The sequence below is a fragment of the Cervus canadensis genome, chromosome X (genome assembly GCF_019320065.1).
Source record: "Cervus canadensis isolate Bull #8, Minnesota chromosome X, ASM1932006v1, whole genome shotgun sequence".
NCBI classification, from domain to species: Eukaryota; Metazoa; Chordata; class Mammalia; order Artiodactyla; family Cervidae; genus Cervus; species Cervus canadensis.
The window spans coordinates 89468699-89484885 of NC_057419.1; the positions used below are offsets into that span (position 1 = coordinate 89468699).

At 44.2% G+C, this 16187-nt stretch overlaps 2 protein-coding genes across 6 annotated transcripts; both read right to left on the reverse strand.

Moving 5' to 3' along the window:
* Positions 1-774: 774 nt before the first annotated feature.
* On the reverse strand, positions 775-3923 carry GPRASP2 (G protein-coupled receptor associated sorting protein 2). The gene has a single exon (XM_043458613.1). It carries the CDS (start codon positions 3648-3650, stop codon positions 1113-1115), a length of 2538 nt encoding a protein of 845 aa, XP_043314548.1. The 5' UTR covers positions 3651-3923; the 3' UTR covers positions 775-1112.
* Positions 3835-8938, reverse strand: LOC122434846 (basic proline-rich protein-like). Of its 5 annotated transcripts, none has more exons than XR_006267475.1 (5): positions 5897-8938; positions 4727-4790; positions 4558-4621; positions 4303-4374; positions 3835-3976 (listed from the first exon to the last, which is right to left on the reverse strand). XR_006267475.1 is itself a non-coding variant. In XM_043458616.1 (5 exons), the coding sequence occupies exons 1-4, from the start codon at positions 6584-6586 to the stop codon at positions 4352-4354; spliced, it is 846 nt and encodes a 281-aa protein (XP_043314551.1). In that variant the 5' UTR covers positions 6587-8938; the 3' UTR covers positions 3835-3976; positions 4303-4351. The 5 variants fall into 5 exon arrangements, 4 of the variants coding, with proteins under 4 accessions (XP_043314551.1, XP_043314552.1, XP_043314549.1 ...); XM_043458616.1 differs by having other exon boundaries at positions 4303-4379; XM_043458617.1 differs by lacking the exon at positions 4727-4790.
* Positions 8939-16187: the final 7249 nt, after the last annotated feature.

Here is a 16187-nt window from a genome sequence, read left to right on the forward strand (position 1 = left end):
TTGTATCTCCCCAATGCCTGTCTCTGAAAACTTCTTTAGCACAGTATTTTCTTCCAGAATATGGAATATGTGAAGTTTTTTAGAAAGTCATTACTGAAATTGTACAGAAATTGTGTCTGTTTACACACAGGTTTTAAAAATGGAATCTATTAATAAGTTTCCATAGATGATGTTACAGTCTTCTCTATGTCACCAGATATAAAAGCATCGGTGTCATTCCATACCAATAAATAGATCTCTTTTAATAGCTGCATGGTATTTCCTTAATACTTTCCTTGAATTAGGATCACAAAGGAAATCTTATTCCTGACTCCATTTAATTGGTATTCTACTTCACTTGTTCTCTCTTCAGGTGGCACTGAGCAGCACCTCTACTTTGAGTTGCAAAATGTGCAGATTTGGCCAACTTAGTTCTCCAGAGTGGCCTCATTCCAACTGTATCCTTCACTAAACTTGTCTCACCTATTCCAGGAAGACAGGTTATAGCCATGCTACCAAAACAGATTTTTCTAGTTACACACTTTCCTTCACACCACACTGCTCACTTCCAAGAATGACCTAATGGGTTGTCTCATCCTACTATTCAGTGACCAATTTGAGTCCCTCTTCTCTGAAGCATTCCTCAAGTACCACAGCCCACAGTAATCTCTTCCTTCTTAAGCTCCAGGAATGGGATTTTCCAATGAGGGTATGTATGTCACACTACAAATTGTCTGTCACTGTGCACGATGTTATCTACATCTAGATTTTAAACTGAAGAAGGGTCACTTCTGCCACTTTTCACACAGAACTTTATTTAAAACACTGACTCGAATAGAGAACAATATGTTTAAACAATGAATAGCAGGGTAACTTACACAGGCGGCTCAGTTCACTAGCAGCTCAATACTGAAAAATACAGCAATCTGGACAGCAAGACAAATATCAACAAATTTTTTCAGCACTAATTATCATTTGGCATCCACAAAATGATCCAGCTCAAACAAAGAATTGGACATAGTTAACATCAGCATTAAAATATAAGTTACAATATAAAACCAGACTGAAAACCAAAGCACTACTCAGGGTTCTTTGGGAACATAAGGCTGATCAGAGGCAGGTGGATAATCGCATTAGCTTTGCTGTCCCACCTCAGGATCACTTTGATTGTTTATTTGGACTTGCAGTTCCTCAGCTAACTTTTCAAATTCATGGAATGCAGAAATAAGTGGCTCAAGACTGAAATCATCATCAATTAAGGCCATTGTTCCATTTTTGATAATATTACTGATATTCTGAAACATTTTAATAACAATTTGAATGTTATCATTTGTCTCTTCTATGTTAAAGAGACCTACAAATATTGATAGAGCCTTGGCACTGAACAGTTTTTTTGCCACCATGGGATTTTCAGACAAATTCAATAGCATTTTCAGAACATGAAACTTTGTTCTTGCATTGCCTGTGGTTACTAAGGAAAGAAATCCAGACATATAATTGGAAACCAGTGTGTGATAGTCAGTAGTTGAGGTGAGGTGTCTAAGCATCCTTAACCCAAGCACCTGCTCAGGGGAACCCACGCTATGAGCAAGGGTTTCCTCACACACTTGGCACACAAATGTCTCAATCATGTTCAGATTTGGGTAAGGGGGAGCCATGTGAATCATATTTTCCAGAAAACTTGTCCTAACTCGGGAGGAGGGATAATTGAGTAAGGTTTCAATAAGTGAGACAACACCTGAATCGCGAATGAAATCACGAGTAAATTGAGAAGCAGTTCTCATACCCATTGCAATCTTAGATATTTCATGAATAAAAGGATCTCGAATTTTGTCCATTAATAGGAGGAGTTCTTCAAACTCTTCAGGACCAATTTTAAGCTCACACTGTATGCAGCTGCAGGACCAACTCTCAGGCTGTGCACTCTCCTTGGCCCTAAGATGCTCCCGAATTTCCCTGACTGACCGGTAGGATGGATCATATTGAAATGGGAACTCAGAATCAGGCTGATCAGACTGAAGCAAAGATTCCTGCTCTTCCCCTTCTGGGGTAACTTCCACATTCTTGGGCTTTCCCTCAAACAGTTCAGTGTATACAGACGTTGTTGCTTCTTCAGGAATTCTAAAGGGGCTTGGGGATGGGAAGCCAACCCCATGACAAGGACCAGGTTTGAATTCTACAGTGACCTCTTCCCAGGTTTTGGGCCTGGATGATACATCAACTTCCTCCTCGGCTGCATCTCTGAACCTGGGACTAGCCTTGTACACAGGACGAGGATTTAAGTCAAAGCAGGCCTCATCCCTGTCCCAGAACCAGGACCCAAATATGGCCTCTTCTTCAGACTCTGGTCTGGTCTCTTCTCTGGCCACAGCTCCCAAACTGGACTTTTCCTCAGTCCAGAACAACGATCCACCAATGGCCCCCTCCTCAGCCCCTGCCTCAGATTCACAGATGGCTGAAGCTCCAGCCTCCATACTGGCCTCTTTTTCTGCCCAGAACCAGGACCCAATAATGACTTCCTCCTCAAACCTGGGTTCTTGTTTGACCCTGTCACTGTTATTAACAACTTTCTGGGTCCTGGGCTTCAAGACAGTATTAGGTTCTTCCTTGTCTCTGGGTCTCAATCTACTATTGGCCTCTTCTTCAGGCAAAAACCAAGATTCCTTATAGTACTCGTCTTCAGACTCAGATTCAAAAAAGTCCTCTCTTTTTGTCCGGAGCTTGGACCTCATATTTGCCTCATCCCTGACTCTGGACCTGAACAAGTTATTGGTATTTTCTCCAGCCCACAAGCAGAATGGGTTGCCAGACTCTTCCTCAGACCCAGACCAGGAATCAATAAAGGGATCTTGCTTGGATCTGGGCCTGGATCTGGGATTAGGCTGATGTTTGGCCCTGTGCCTAGACCTGGTATTGGCCTCTTCCCTAGGCCATGATCTGATACTGGCCTCTTCTCCAGCCCAAAAAGAAGACATTGTAGAGGTCTCATCTGCTGACCAGAATCCAGACTCACTAGAAGCTTCCTCTCTGGCCTTGGCCCTGGGATAGCACCAAGACCCCATACTAGTTTCCTCTCCAGATCCAAACCAGGGTTGGATTCCTGTCTGAACCTGGGAGCTAGAAAAGGTCTCACTGTCCACATTGACCAGTTCCCTATCCATGGATAGGGCCATAGGTTTAGTGGCTGACCCAGACTCAGTATTGACTAATGGCCAAGCAACTGCATTGGTTTGGGGCATGCCCTCTGCTTGCAACATTGCCTCAGCCCCAAACTCAGTCTGAGCCCAAACTTGGGCTTCATCTTTGGGTCTTGCTCCAGGGACTGCCTTGGCTTCAGTCTTAGGACGTGCCCTGCCTACTGTCCTGGCCTCAGTTTTGGGCCTTGCTCCTGCCGTTGCCTGGAATTCAGTTTTAGGCCTTGCCCCAGCCAGTGGCTGTGATTCTGTTCTGGGCCTTGCTCCAGCCATTGTCTGTGGCTCAGTTTTAGGCCTTGCCCCAACCATTGCCTTGGACTCAGTTTTGGACCTTGCCCCAGATGTTGCCTGGTTCCTAACCTTGGGTCTGACCACCATTGGGACTTCATTCTCTCTCTCAGCCCCACCTACAACCTCTTCTCCAGGCTTCTTTTCAGGCTTGGCCTGGGCAACAGGCTCAACTTCAGCCCCAGTCATAGTACAAGTTACAGAAAAGACCCAGTTAAATACCTTGATCCAAGTCTCAGTCTCTACCACAGATCTGTCACAGTTCTGAATCTTCACACTCTGTAATCTCTCGATGATTCAGACAATATAGTTGGAAACAAAAGTTAGAGTCAATCACCAGTCCAGCACTCAATCAGCCTCCTTTCCAATCCCAGCCCCAGCCAGTATCACAGAGTGCAGAAGAAGCCCAACCAAGCTGGGAGAGGATGATGGTTCCCCAGGGCAGGGTGCAGACCTGTCAACGGTGATGATCAGCAACAATTCCAGCACCACCAGAGCTGCCAATGGAAGTCAATCTAGGAAGCAAGAACAACATGGGACATTGAGTCTCTTCCAACTGTGTCACTCCATGCAAAATCTCACACAGAGAGACTGGACCTTAAAAGCTTGGTGAGAAAGTTAGGCTATTAGAAAGTCCCTCTATCATCCTCATTTTACCCAAACATATTCTTTAACTCCAGAGATGCCACATTACTTTGCTTGCTATAACACACATGCATAAATAGTGTGAAAGTATCTTGGCAATGGGAGAAGCTGAGGAGCCCCAAGACCAGATCCTAATCACTCCTGGACCTGTGTTGGTCTTTTCTACCGCACCCAAAAGCTGGACCCACTCTCATACCTGCACCAATGTGGCACAATCTTCCTCTCCTTGTTTTGTTCCAGTGGTATTAAGCCTTAAGCAAACAGCAGGCTGTCCTATGGATAAGTAAACATACAGTAAAAATGGAGTCTGACTGCTTGGTTGACAGGCAGACACCCTGACCACAGATAAACATCTCTTTTTGTTTAAGTGTCTAATTTGTCTAATGTTTTCTTTCTTTTGGTCCCTGCTCTCTGGTCTGCTCCTCCCTTTCACTGCCCAATCCACACCTACCCAACAATCCTAACACTCCTGCAGGACAGGAAATGGTCAAGGGGTTCTGCAGCAGCATGCAAATCTAAAAGAGAGTAGGAGATGTGAATCAGCGACACCCAACTAGATGGAAAACACTTGTCAATATTCCTCTGTAGCTGTCCCCTGCGTTGCTCCTCTTTGCACAAACCTTCAGAGATTTCAGTCTCTTCCTTCTTTCCTTCCTTGCAGAAGTAACCAGCCTTAAAGAAGGTCTATGGACAAAAGATGAAAAAAAGAGTCAGAAGACCAAGGTAGCAACTAAGATGCTGGTGGACAGACCAACACTGAGTATGGGAATTCATATACTGTCTTTCAATATTTAGAGTCCTCTTAGTAGAATATTCTCATTTTATTTAGGTCCTGTATTTCAGCAGTCCAGATAACAAACAGCATCTCTTGACGTCACATTTTTCGCATTGCTCCCTTCTCCTATTATGAGGATTCACCACTAGGTGCACCACATCCCTTTGCCTTGCGCAGTATAAATTGGGGGAAGGGTGCCCACATATTCTAGAAAACAGGTTGTGCAGTGGTACCTGAATTTATGACTTCTGTCCCACCTTTACCTCCCAGTCCATCTTTTCCACCCCCAATTCTGGATTGCGAAGAGAAAGGAAGGCAAGGGAAGTGTGTAAAACCCTGGTAGACAAGAAATTTACAAAGTATTCCTGGATGCCTGACCTGTGCTGGTCGCAATCACTCCACCCCGATTCAGATGTCCAGTCAACGACTGCTGCCCACCCCCACCCTCCAAACACGTTCAGAAAAACAGGCCTTTCTCCTGTCCCTCGTTTTCCTCAAGCCTCGCTACAGATGCACCCCGTGGCCTGAAATTGCCAGACCTACTGCACAGACAGTAGACTTTGGCATCAAAAAGGTGCCTGTTGGAAAGGACAGCATCCGGCACGAGGGGTCCGACAGGCCCCTTGGCAGAATCACAGCCCCGGCTACACCCGTCCCGGCTCCGGCGACCTCCTCAGAGCGCCCCCGCGGGATCCCTCCGCCATTTCTCCCATAGCAGCTTCCCGCACAACCCTCTCCCCGCACAGGCACCGTCGAGGGCGGAGCACGGCCACCAGGAAAGTCCGCCAGGGATTAGTCCGCGCCGTACGACTCCCCAGCATCCGAGAGAACCCCTACGGCCAAGACTCCGCGGCCCCGGGCCCGGCCCGCCCCGGTCGCCGTCGTCTCAGGGCCAGGGATCCCCCAGCGCTGCTCATCTCTTTAAGGATCCCATTCCGACCCGCTCGCCTCCCCGTCCTCAGGCTGCCAAGGGCAGGCTGTGAGGCGGTCGTCGCCCCACGACACCCCCACTTGCCTTCGCAGGCGCAGGGTCGCAGCTCTTCTCTCGCTTCCCACCGCTCGCCGTGCGGGCGGAATGGAAAAGAGGCGTCCCCACCTCCCGCGCCGCTGCGCCAAACCGGGTAGGGGCTGCGCAGGCTGCGGCACCGACGGCTCGCGGTGAGGGTGTCGGGAAGGGGGGCGGAGGGATACGGCACGAATGGACTAGACGCCCCCTCCCAGGCCCACCGTAGTTCCGACCCAGAGGGGGCGGGGCCGGGAAGAACGCCAGCCTGAGGGGCGGGGCCACGCCAGTCCTCCGCTGCCCCCCGTTGGGTGACCACCCCCCGCCCCGCCACGCTTCTGGCCCTGCAGCGTAGAGTGGTCGCGGGCCGGGGCTGGGAGGGTCGCGAGGGGTGGCACTGCAGGGAGCAGCGGATGGATACAGGACGCCCCGCAGAGTGTGTGTGTGTGGACGCCCCGGGGAGGGAGGGAGAGAGAGAGTGTGTGTGTGTGTACCCGCAGACTGTTCGGTGTCCGCCCCCTCCCTTCCCCCATCACGCCGGCCAGCCTTCTTGGGCGCGGGTGGCAGGGGGGCCGCGAGCTGGAGGAAAGTGGGAGGGGGCGCCCGTGGAGGCCGAGCCCCTGCCCCTCTTCTAAGGGAGGGCAGCCCCTGATAGACCCCTGGCTGAGGAGACAAACCACTTGTCTGTGCCAGTGTCCTCATTCTTTCTGCCACACTGCTGTTGTCTCAGTCGCTGTGGTGGCACACTTTACCATTTCACTGTCCCCACAGTTGCCCAGGAAAGAGGACCTTTCCCTGACAGGACCCGCACCTGCTCAGACAATCCTGTTTCTCACCCCACAGCCAGGAGTCAGGCACCATGTAGGGGCAGTCCTGGCTCCTCTTCCTGGCTTCTGTAAGGTCTTCTCTTGCAGGGGATTCCAAGGGCTCATCATCTTTGGCAGGGTAGGAATATGCCAAGGATTAGAACCAATTGGGATCTCACATGCTTGCCATACACACCAGTCTACTTCCCCCAGCCATTCTTTGGAGTTGGCAGCACCAGGCACCCACTTCCCCAAGACAGAAATCTGCTGGTTCTTGAATCCTCTGATTCCTGCACTTCTACATCCTCCTTGTAGTCTCCATCCTCTTCATTTGTGCTCCATTGGGCAAACAACAACCGTGGTTAATAACATCTCTGGTTGAGCACAAACCTGTTGGCATTGTTGCCCAGTTTAAAACCCAACTAAATGGCACCCTCGCTTTGGTAGGCTGAATAAAAGTACCCCCAAAACGTCCATGTCCTGTTCTCCAGAATCTGTAAATATATGATGTTACCTTGCACAAGAGAATTAAGGTCGTAGATGGAATTAAGATTGCTAATGAGCTAAATGTAAAGAAAGATCACACTGCTTTATCTTGATCAATGCCATGGAAAGCTACTTTAAATGTGGAAGAAGCAGGCAGAAGATTTAGTGTCACAGTGAAGTTGCATGCAAGATGCCACCAGTGGATAGGATGTCGCCGGTTTTGAAGAAGGAAGCCAGAGGCCAAGGCCCACATGCAGACCCAGAAGGTGGAAAAGGCAAGGAGACAGATTCCTCTAGGGTCTCTTGGAAGAATGAAGTCCTCCTATCACCTTTATTTCATACCAGTGAAACCCTTTTCTATGTGCAACCTTCAGTATTTTTATTTTTTGCTTTTTTTTTTAATCCAGCAATATTGTGATAATTTATTACAGCAGCAGTAGGAATGGAATTCACTCACCATCCTGACTATCCATTCCTCTTCACTCAAATTGGGCTTCATGCCCTGGGAGGATCAATTTGGGGGCTCATCTCTCACCACTCACCACTATAACCACCCTCTTAAGAACCTTTTCTCTTTGCTAAAGGAGGGATTTTGCAGTCCTCTGAGGTTCATCTTGGAGAAAGTCCCTATTTACTGAAAATCACTTATGCTTACCAGAATGAAAAGGGAAACTTATTCTTACCATGAATTTTCATATATTTACCTATCAGCTTTTACTTGTTATTAGATACTTATTATTGGGGTCACAATGAGTCAGACATGATAATTGTAAAATATTTAGATGACAGAAAAAATCTAGAGACAATTCTATACTGTATCTAGAGACAACAGATGTCAGTTGTCACTGTGCTCTTTCAATGGCTTTAGCTGAATTGTGGATTATGTTTTCTTTGTTCCAAAGTATACTCTCTCTTGGGTGAATGCCAGGCTTAAAGAAGGGAGTCTGAGCTCTGCCAAGATCTGTGGGTGTTATGTGAATCTCTTTACCTCTCTGAACTGTTCTTTCTCCTCCTTCAAGTGGCTGGTGCCTTGCGTTCATTCAGCAAATATATATATGAACATCTACTTTGTCCTCAGCGCAAACAAAAAAGAAATCTCCACTCCCATAGAGGTGACCTTTACTTGTAGTTTCATTCTTATTATTTTATAAAAATTTAGACTTATCCAAAGTCATATTAGCAATCCTATGTGGTAATTCTGGATATAGTGAAATCTTGATTTCAAGATACTGACAGAGGAGTGAATCTTCTACTAGCTGACAGATTATACTGTGAGATTTTGAAATGTCTGTTAGACATTTTATTGTTAATTCATTTAGAGAACAGACAGTACAACTCATTAACATTTACTGAACCGAGGAAGGTCCTATTTTAAACATTTTGTGTATTAACTCACAAAAATATTGGACAGTATGAACTATTATTGAAATAAGCTATTACCTTCATGTTACATGTGAGGAAACCAGCTTGAATGAATTGTTTCATCTTTAAAGTCAAAGGGAAAAAGAAAAGCTTTAAATATTAAAAGAATGCTGACCTATATCTGTCTGACTGGTAAGCAGTATTTATTTCATCCTAAGTGAAATGATACATTGGATCATCGAAAAAGCAAGAGATTTCCAGAGAAACATCTATGCCTGCTTCATTGATTACGCTAAAGCCCTTGACTGTGTGGATCACAACAAACTGTGGAAAATTCTTTAAAAAGATGGGAATACCAGACCACTTTACCTGCCTCCTGCGACACCTGTATGCAGGTCAAGCACCAGACATGGAACAAAGGACTGGTTCAAAATTGGGAAAAGAGTACATCAAGGCTGTCTATTGTCACACTGCTTATTTAACTTATATGCTGAATACATCATTAAAAGTGCCAGGCTGGATGAAGCACAAGCTGGAATCAAGATTCCTGGGAGAAACATCAATAACTTCAGATATGCAGATGACACCACCCTGATGGCAAAAAGCAAGAGGAATTAAAGAGCCTCTTGATGAAGGTGAAAGAGGAGAGTGAAAAAGCTGGTTTAAAACACAACATTCAGTAAACTAAGATCATGGCATCCGGTCCCATCACTTCATGGCAACTAGATGGGGAAACAATGGAAAAAGTGACAGACTTTATTTTCTTGGGCACCAAAATCACTGCAGGTGGCAATTGCAGCCATGAAATTAGAAGATGCTTGCTCCTTAAACATCCCTGGTGGCTCAGAAGTTAAAGCGTCTACCTGCAATGCAGGAGACCTGGGTTCATTCCCTGGGTTGGAAAGATCCCCTGGAGGAGGAAATGGCAAGCCACTCCAGTATTCTTGCCTGGAAAATCCCATGGAGGGAGGAGCCTTGTAGGCTACAGTCCACGGGGTCGCAGAGTCGGACACGACTGAGCTACTTCACTTTCACTTTCTTTGCTCCTTGGAAGACAAGCTATGACAAATCTAGACAGTGTATTGAAAAGCAGAGACATCATTTTGCCAGCAAAGGTCCATATAGTCAAAGCTATGGTTTTTCCAGTAGTCATGTATGGATGTGAGAGTTGGACCATAAAGAAGTCTGAGCACCGAAGAATTGACGCTTTTGAACTGTGGTGTTGGAGAAGACTCTTGAGGGTCCCTTGGACTGCAATGAGATCAAACCAGTCAGTCCTAAAGGAAATCAACCCTGAATAGTCATTGGAAGGACTGATGTTGAAGCTGAAGCTCCAATACTTTGGCCACCTGAATCGAAGAGCCCGACTCATTAGAAAAGACCCTGATGCTGGGAAAGATTGAAGGCAGGAGAAGGGGATGACAGAGGACAAGATGGTTGGATAGCATCACTGACTCAATGGCCATGAGTTTGAGCAAGCTCCAGGAGATGGTTAAGAACAGGGAAGCCTGGTGTGCTACAGTCCCTGAGGTCGCAGAGTCGGACACCACTGAGCTACTGAACAATAACAAAATGGATTCCAGTTTAATAAATTCTGATGGCCAAAGTTCCACTCTCCTATGCCTCCACCAGACCTGTGTAACCCTGACTTGCCTCTTATATCTAAATCTCAGAACCAAATAAATAACCCCCAAGCATTAAGCCCAGGATACAGACACAGCTGTGCTGCATCATACCTACAGTTCTGCCCCAACCCCTCCTCCTACATACTTATGCACATGAACTTTCACAGTAGCATATTCCTTGCCTATACAACACATAGGATCTACGCCTCTTCCCTCTTACTCACCACGGACAGAGACTTGTTTATGTCTATTAAGCTTAACTTGGTTACTTTCTGTTTTTTAAAAATTATTTTATTTATTTACTGGCTACACTGGGTCTTCATTGCTATGTGGGCTTTTCACCAGTTGTGGCAAGCGAGGGCTACTCTCTAGTTGTGATGCACAGGCTTCTCATTGCAGTGGCTTTTCTGTTGCTAAGCACAGGCTCTAGGGTGTACTGGCTTTAATACTTGTGGTTCCTGGGGTCTAGAGGACAGGCTCAGTAGTTGTGATGAATGGGCTTAGTTGCTCTGTGGCACATGGGATCTTCCCAGACTAGGGATTGAACCCATGTCTACTGCATTGGCAGGCGGATTCTTGACCACTGAGCTACAAGAGAAGTCCTATTTTCTGTTGTTTTAATTTGTAATTCCATAATGCCCTCTGATGTTGAGCATCTTTACATATGCTAATTTGTATATTTTATTTGTCAATCATCTGGTCAGATCAGTCCCCCCCCCACCCTTAAAATGGCATTGATTGCTTTCTTATTACTAAATTTAAAGACTTTTTTGTATATTTTGGATACCAGTCTTCTAATAAATTCTGTTTTGCAACACTTTTCTTCTCAATCTCCACTTGTCTTCATCCTATTAATAGAGTATTTTGCAGAGAAGATTTATCTTTAATTAAGTTCAAGTTATCAATTTTTTCTTTCATGGATCACATTTTTGATGTTTTATCTACAAAGTCCTTGCCAAACACAAAGTTACCTAGATCTTTTACTATGTTGTCTTCTAGGAGTCTTTTTTTTTACAGTTTTGTCTTTTACATGTAAGTCTATGATCCATTTTAAGTTAATAATAGTGAAAGATGTAATATATGAGTATAGATTTTCTTTTGCATGTAGATGAACAATCATTCTATTAGGCTGGTGCAAAAGTAATTGTAGTTTTTGCATTGTTGACATTTGCCTTTGATATCGGAATGCATTCTTAAATGTGGTTATGTTATACATCATTTAATGCACATTACTATGTGTTTTCTTGCCAATGACATTGCCAATGACATTACTTGCTGTTTATTTAATATTGATTTTAGACTATGGAAATCATGTTACACAAAAAGCAAATTTGAGCGATTTTATTCCAGTTCAAAATGGGTCATAAAGCAGTGAGACAACTTGCAACATCAACAATGCATTTGGCCCAGGAATTGCTAATGAGAATACAGCACAGCAGTGGTTCAAGAAGTTTTCTAAAGGTGACAAGAACCTTGAAGATGAGGAGCCCAGTGGCCAGCCATCAGAAGTTGACAACAACTGAGAGTAATCATCAAAACTGATTCTGTTACAACTACACAAGAAGCTGCTGAAGAACTCAACATCAATCATTCTATGGCCATTAGGCATTTGAAGCAAATTGGAAAGAAGAAAAAGCTTGATAAGTGGGTGCCTCATGAGCTGTCTAAAATTTTAAAAATCATTGTTTTGAAGTGTCCTCTTCTCTTATTCTATGCAACATTAAACCATTTCTCAATCAGGCAGACTGTGACATGCTATGAAAAGTGGATGGTATACAACAACCAGTGACGACCAGCCTCAGTGGTTGGAAGACACTCCAAAACACTCCCCAAAGTCAAACCTGCACCACAAAAAGATCATGGTCACTGTTTGGTGGTCTGCTGGCAGTCTAAACCACTACAGCTTTCTGAATCCTGGCGAAACCATTACATCTGAGAATTATGCTTAGCAAATTGATGAGCTGCACTGAAAACAGCAATGCCTGCAGCCAGCATTGGTCAACAGAAAGGGCCCAATTCTTCTCCATGACATCACCCCACCACATGTCACACAACTAATGCTTCAAAAGTTGAATGAATTGGGCTATGAAGTTTTGCCTCATCTCCCATATTCACCTGACCTCTCACCAACCGACTACCACTTCTTCAGGCTTTTTTCAGGAAAAAGCTTCCACAAGCAGCAGGATACAGAATATGCTTTCCAGGATGTCGTCGAATCCCAAATTGCAAATTTTTATGCTAAAGAAATAAACAAACTTATTTCTCATCAGCAAAAATTTGTCGACTGTAATAGTTCCTATTTTGATTAATAAAGATGTGTCTGAGTCTAGTTATTGTTGTTGTTCAGTTACTCAGTTGTGCCCGACTCTTTGCAATTCTCTGGACTGCAGAATACAAGGCTTCCCTGTCCTTCACTATCTCCCAGTCTTTGCTCAAACTCATGTCCACTGAGTTGATGATGCCATCCAATGATGTCATCCTTCTCCTCGTGCCCTCAATCTTTCCCAGTATCAGGATCTTTTCCACTCAGTTACATCTTCACATCAGGTGGCCAAAGTATTGGAGCTTCAACTTCAGCATCAGTCCTTCCAATGAACATTCTGGACTGATTTCCTTTAGGATGGACAGGTTTGATCTTACTGCTGTCCAAATAACTCTCAAGAGTCTTCTACAGCAGCACAGTTAGAAAGCATCAATTCTTTGGCATTCAGCCTTCTTTATAGTCCAACTGACATCCACACATGACTACTGGAAAAACAATAGCTTTGATTATATGGATCTTTGTGGGTGAAGTGATGTCTCTGCTTTATAACATGCTGTCTAGGTTTGTCATAGCTGTTCTTCCAAGGAGCAAGAGTCTTTTTATTTCATGGCTGCAGTCACCATCCACAGTGATTTTGGAGCCCAAGAAACTAAGGCTGACACTGTTTCCACTGTTTCTCTATCTATTTGCCATAAAGTGATGGGACCAGATGCCATGATCTTTGTTTTATGAATGTTGAGCTTTAAGCCAACTTTTTCCCTCTGCTCTTTCAATTTCAACAAGAGGCTCTTTAGTTCTTCTTCACTTTCTGCCATAAGGGTGGTGTCATCTGCATATCTGAGGCTGTTGATATTTCTCCCAGCAATCTTGATTCCAGGTGTGTTTCATCCAGCCCAGAGTTTCTCATGATATACTCTGCATATAAGTAAAAGAAGCAGGGTGACAATATACAGCCTTGACATACTCATTTTCCTCTTTGGAACAAGTCTGTTGTTCCATGTCCAGTTCTAACTGTTGCTTCCTGACCTGCATACAGATTTCTCAAGAGGCAGGTTAGGTGGTCTGGTATTCCCATCTCTTTCAGAATTTTCCACAGTTTACTGTGATCCACACAGTCAAAGGCTTTGGCATAGGCAATAAAGCAGAAATAGATGTAGTTCTGGAATTCTCTTGCTTTTTCAGTGATCCAGCAGATGTTGGCAATTTGACATCTGGTTCCTCTGCCTTTTCTAAAACCCACTTGTACATATGGAAGTTCATGGTTCACATACTGTTGAAGCCTGCCTTGGAGAATTTTGAGCATTACTTTGCTAGTATGTGAGATGAGTGCAATTGTGAGGTAGTTTGAGCATTCTTTGGCATTGCCTTTCTTAGGAATTCAAATGAAAACTGACTTTTTCCAGTCCTATGGCCACTGCTGCGTTTTCCAAATTTGCTGGTATACTGAGTGGAGCACTTCCACAGCATCATCTTTTATGATTTGAAATAGCTCAACTGGAATTCCATCACCTCCACTAGCTTTCTTCGTTGTGATGCTTCCTAAGGCCCACTTGACTTCACATTCCAGGATGTCTGGCTCTAGGTGAGTGATCACAACATCGTGATCATCTGGGTCGGGAAGATCTTTTTTGTACAGTTCTTCTGTGTATTCTTGCCACCTCTTCTTAATATCTTCTGCTTCTGTTAGGTCCATACCATTTCTGTCCTTTATTGAGCCCATCTTTGCATGAAATGTTCCCTTGGTATCTCTAATTTTCTTGAAGAGATCTCTAGTCTTTCCCATTCTATTGTTTTCCTCTATTTCTTTGCACTGATAACTGAGGAAGGCTTTCTTAACTCTCCTTGCTGTTCTTTGGAACTCTGCATTCAAATGGGTATATCTTTCCTTTTCTCCTTTGCTTTTTGCTTCTCTTCTTTTCACAGCTATTTGTAAGGCCTCCTCAGACAGCCATTTTTCTTTTTTGCATTTCTTTTTCTTGGAGATGGTCTTTATCTCTGTCTCCTGTATGATGTCACGAACCTCTGTGCTTAGTTCATCAGGCACGCTATTAGAACTAGTCCCTTAAATCTATTACTTACTTATACTGTATAATCATAAGGGATTTGATTTAGGTCACACCAGAATGGTCTAGTTGTTGTCCCTACTTTCTTCAATTTAAGTCTGAATTTTGCAAATAGGAGTTGATGATCTGAGCCATAGTCATCTCCTTGTCTTCTTTCTGCTGACTGTAGAGAGCTTCTCCATCTTTGGCTGCAAAGAATATAATCAATCTGATATCAGTATTGACCATCTGGTGATATCCATGTGTAGAGTCTTCTCCTGTGTTGTTGGAAGAGGGTGTTTGCTATGAACAGTGCATTCTCTTGGGAAAACTCTATTAGTCTTTGCCCTGCTTCATTCTGTGTTCCACGGCCAAATTTGCCTGTTACTCCAGGTGTTTCCTGACTTCCTACTTTTGCATTATAGTCCCCTCTAATGAATAGGACATCTTATGTGGGTGTTAGTTCTAAAAGGTCTTGTAGGTCTTCATAGAACCACTCAACTTCACCTTCTTCATCATTTCTGGTCGGGGCATAGACTTGCATGACTGTGATATTGAATGGTTTGCCTTGGAAACGAACAGAATCTCATTCTGTTGTTTCTGAGATTCCATCCAAGTACTGCATTTCGGACTCTTTTGTTGACTATGATGGCTACTCCATTTCTTCTAAGGGATTATTGCCCACAGTAGTAGATATAATGGTCATCTGAGTTAAATTCACCCATTCCAGTCCATTTTAGTTCGCTGATTCCTAAAATGTCAACGTTCCCTCTTTCCATCTCCTGTTTAACCACTTCCAATGTGCCTTGATTCATGGACCTAACATTTCAGGTTCCTATGCAATATTGCTCTTTACAGAGTCCCACCTTGCTTCCATTACCAGTCACATCCACAACTGAGCGTTGTTTTTGCTTTGACACCATCTCTTCATTCTTTCTGGAGTTATTTCTCCATTGATCTCCAGTAGCATATTGGGCATGTACGGACCTAGGGATTTCATCTTTCAGTGTCCTATCTTTTTGCCTTTGCATACTGTTCATGGGTTCTCAAGGCAAGAATAATAATAGTAGTACTCCTTCTTTTGAAGGAGGTCACCATTATCTTCATTACCTCTACCATAGTTTGGCCCCAGGTAAATAGCAGGGGAGGAAGCCTTAGAAACAGCTATGAAATGAAGGGAAGCAAAAAGCAAAGGAGAAAAGGAAAGATATACCCATTTGAATGCAGAGTTCCAAAGAACAGCAAGGAGAGTTAAGAAAGCCTTCCTCGGTTATCAGTGCAAAGAAATAGAGGAAAACAACAGAATGGGAAAGACTAGAAATCTCTTCAAGAAAATCAGAGATACCAAGGGAACATTTCATGCAAAGATGGGCTCAATAAAGGACAGAAATGGTATGGACCTAACAGAAGCAGAAGATATTAAGAAGAGGTGGCAAGGACATTACACAGGAAGAACTGTACAAAAAATCTCTCACGAAACCCAGATGATCACGATGGTGTGATCACTCACCTAGAGCCAGGCATCCTGGAATGTGAAGTCAGGTGGGCCTTAGAAAACATCACTATGAACAAAGCTAGTGGAGGTGATGGAATTCCAGTTGAGCTATTTCAAATCCTGATAGATGATGCTGTGAAAGTGCTGCACTCAATATGCCAGCAACTCTGGAAAACTCAGCCGTGGCCACAGGACTGGAAAAGGTCAGTGTTCATTCCAATCCC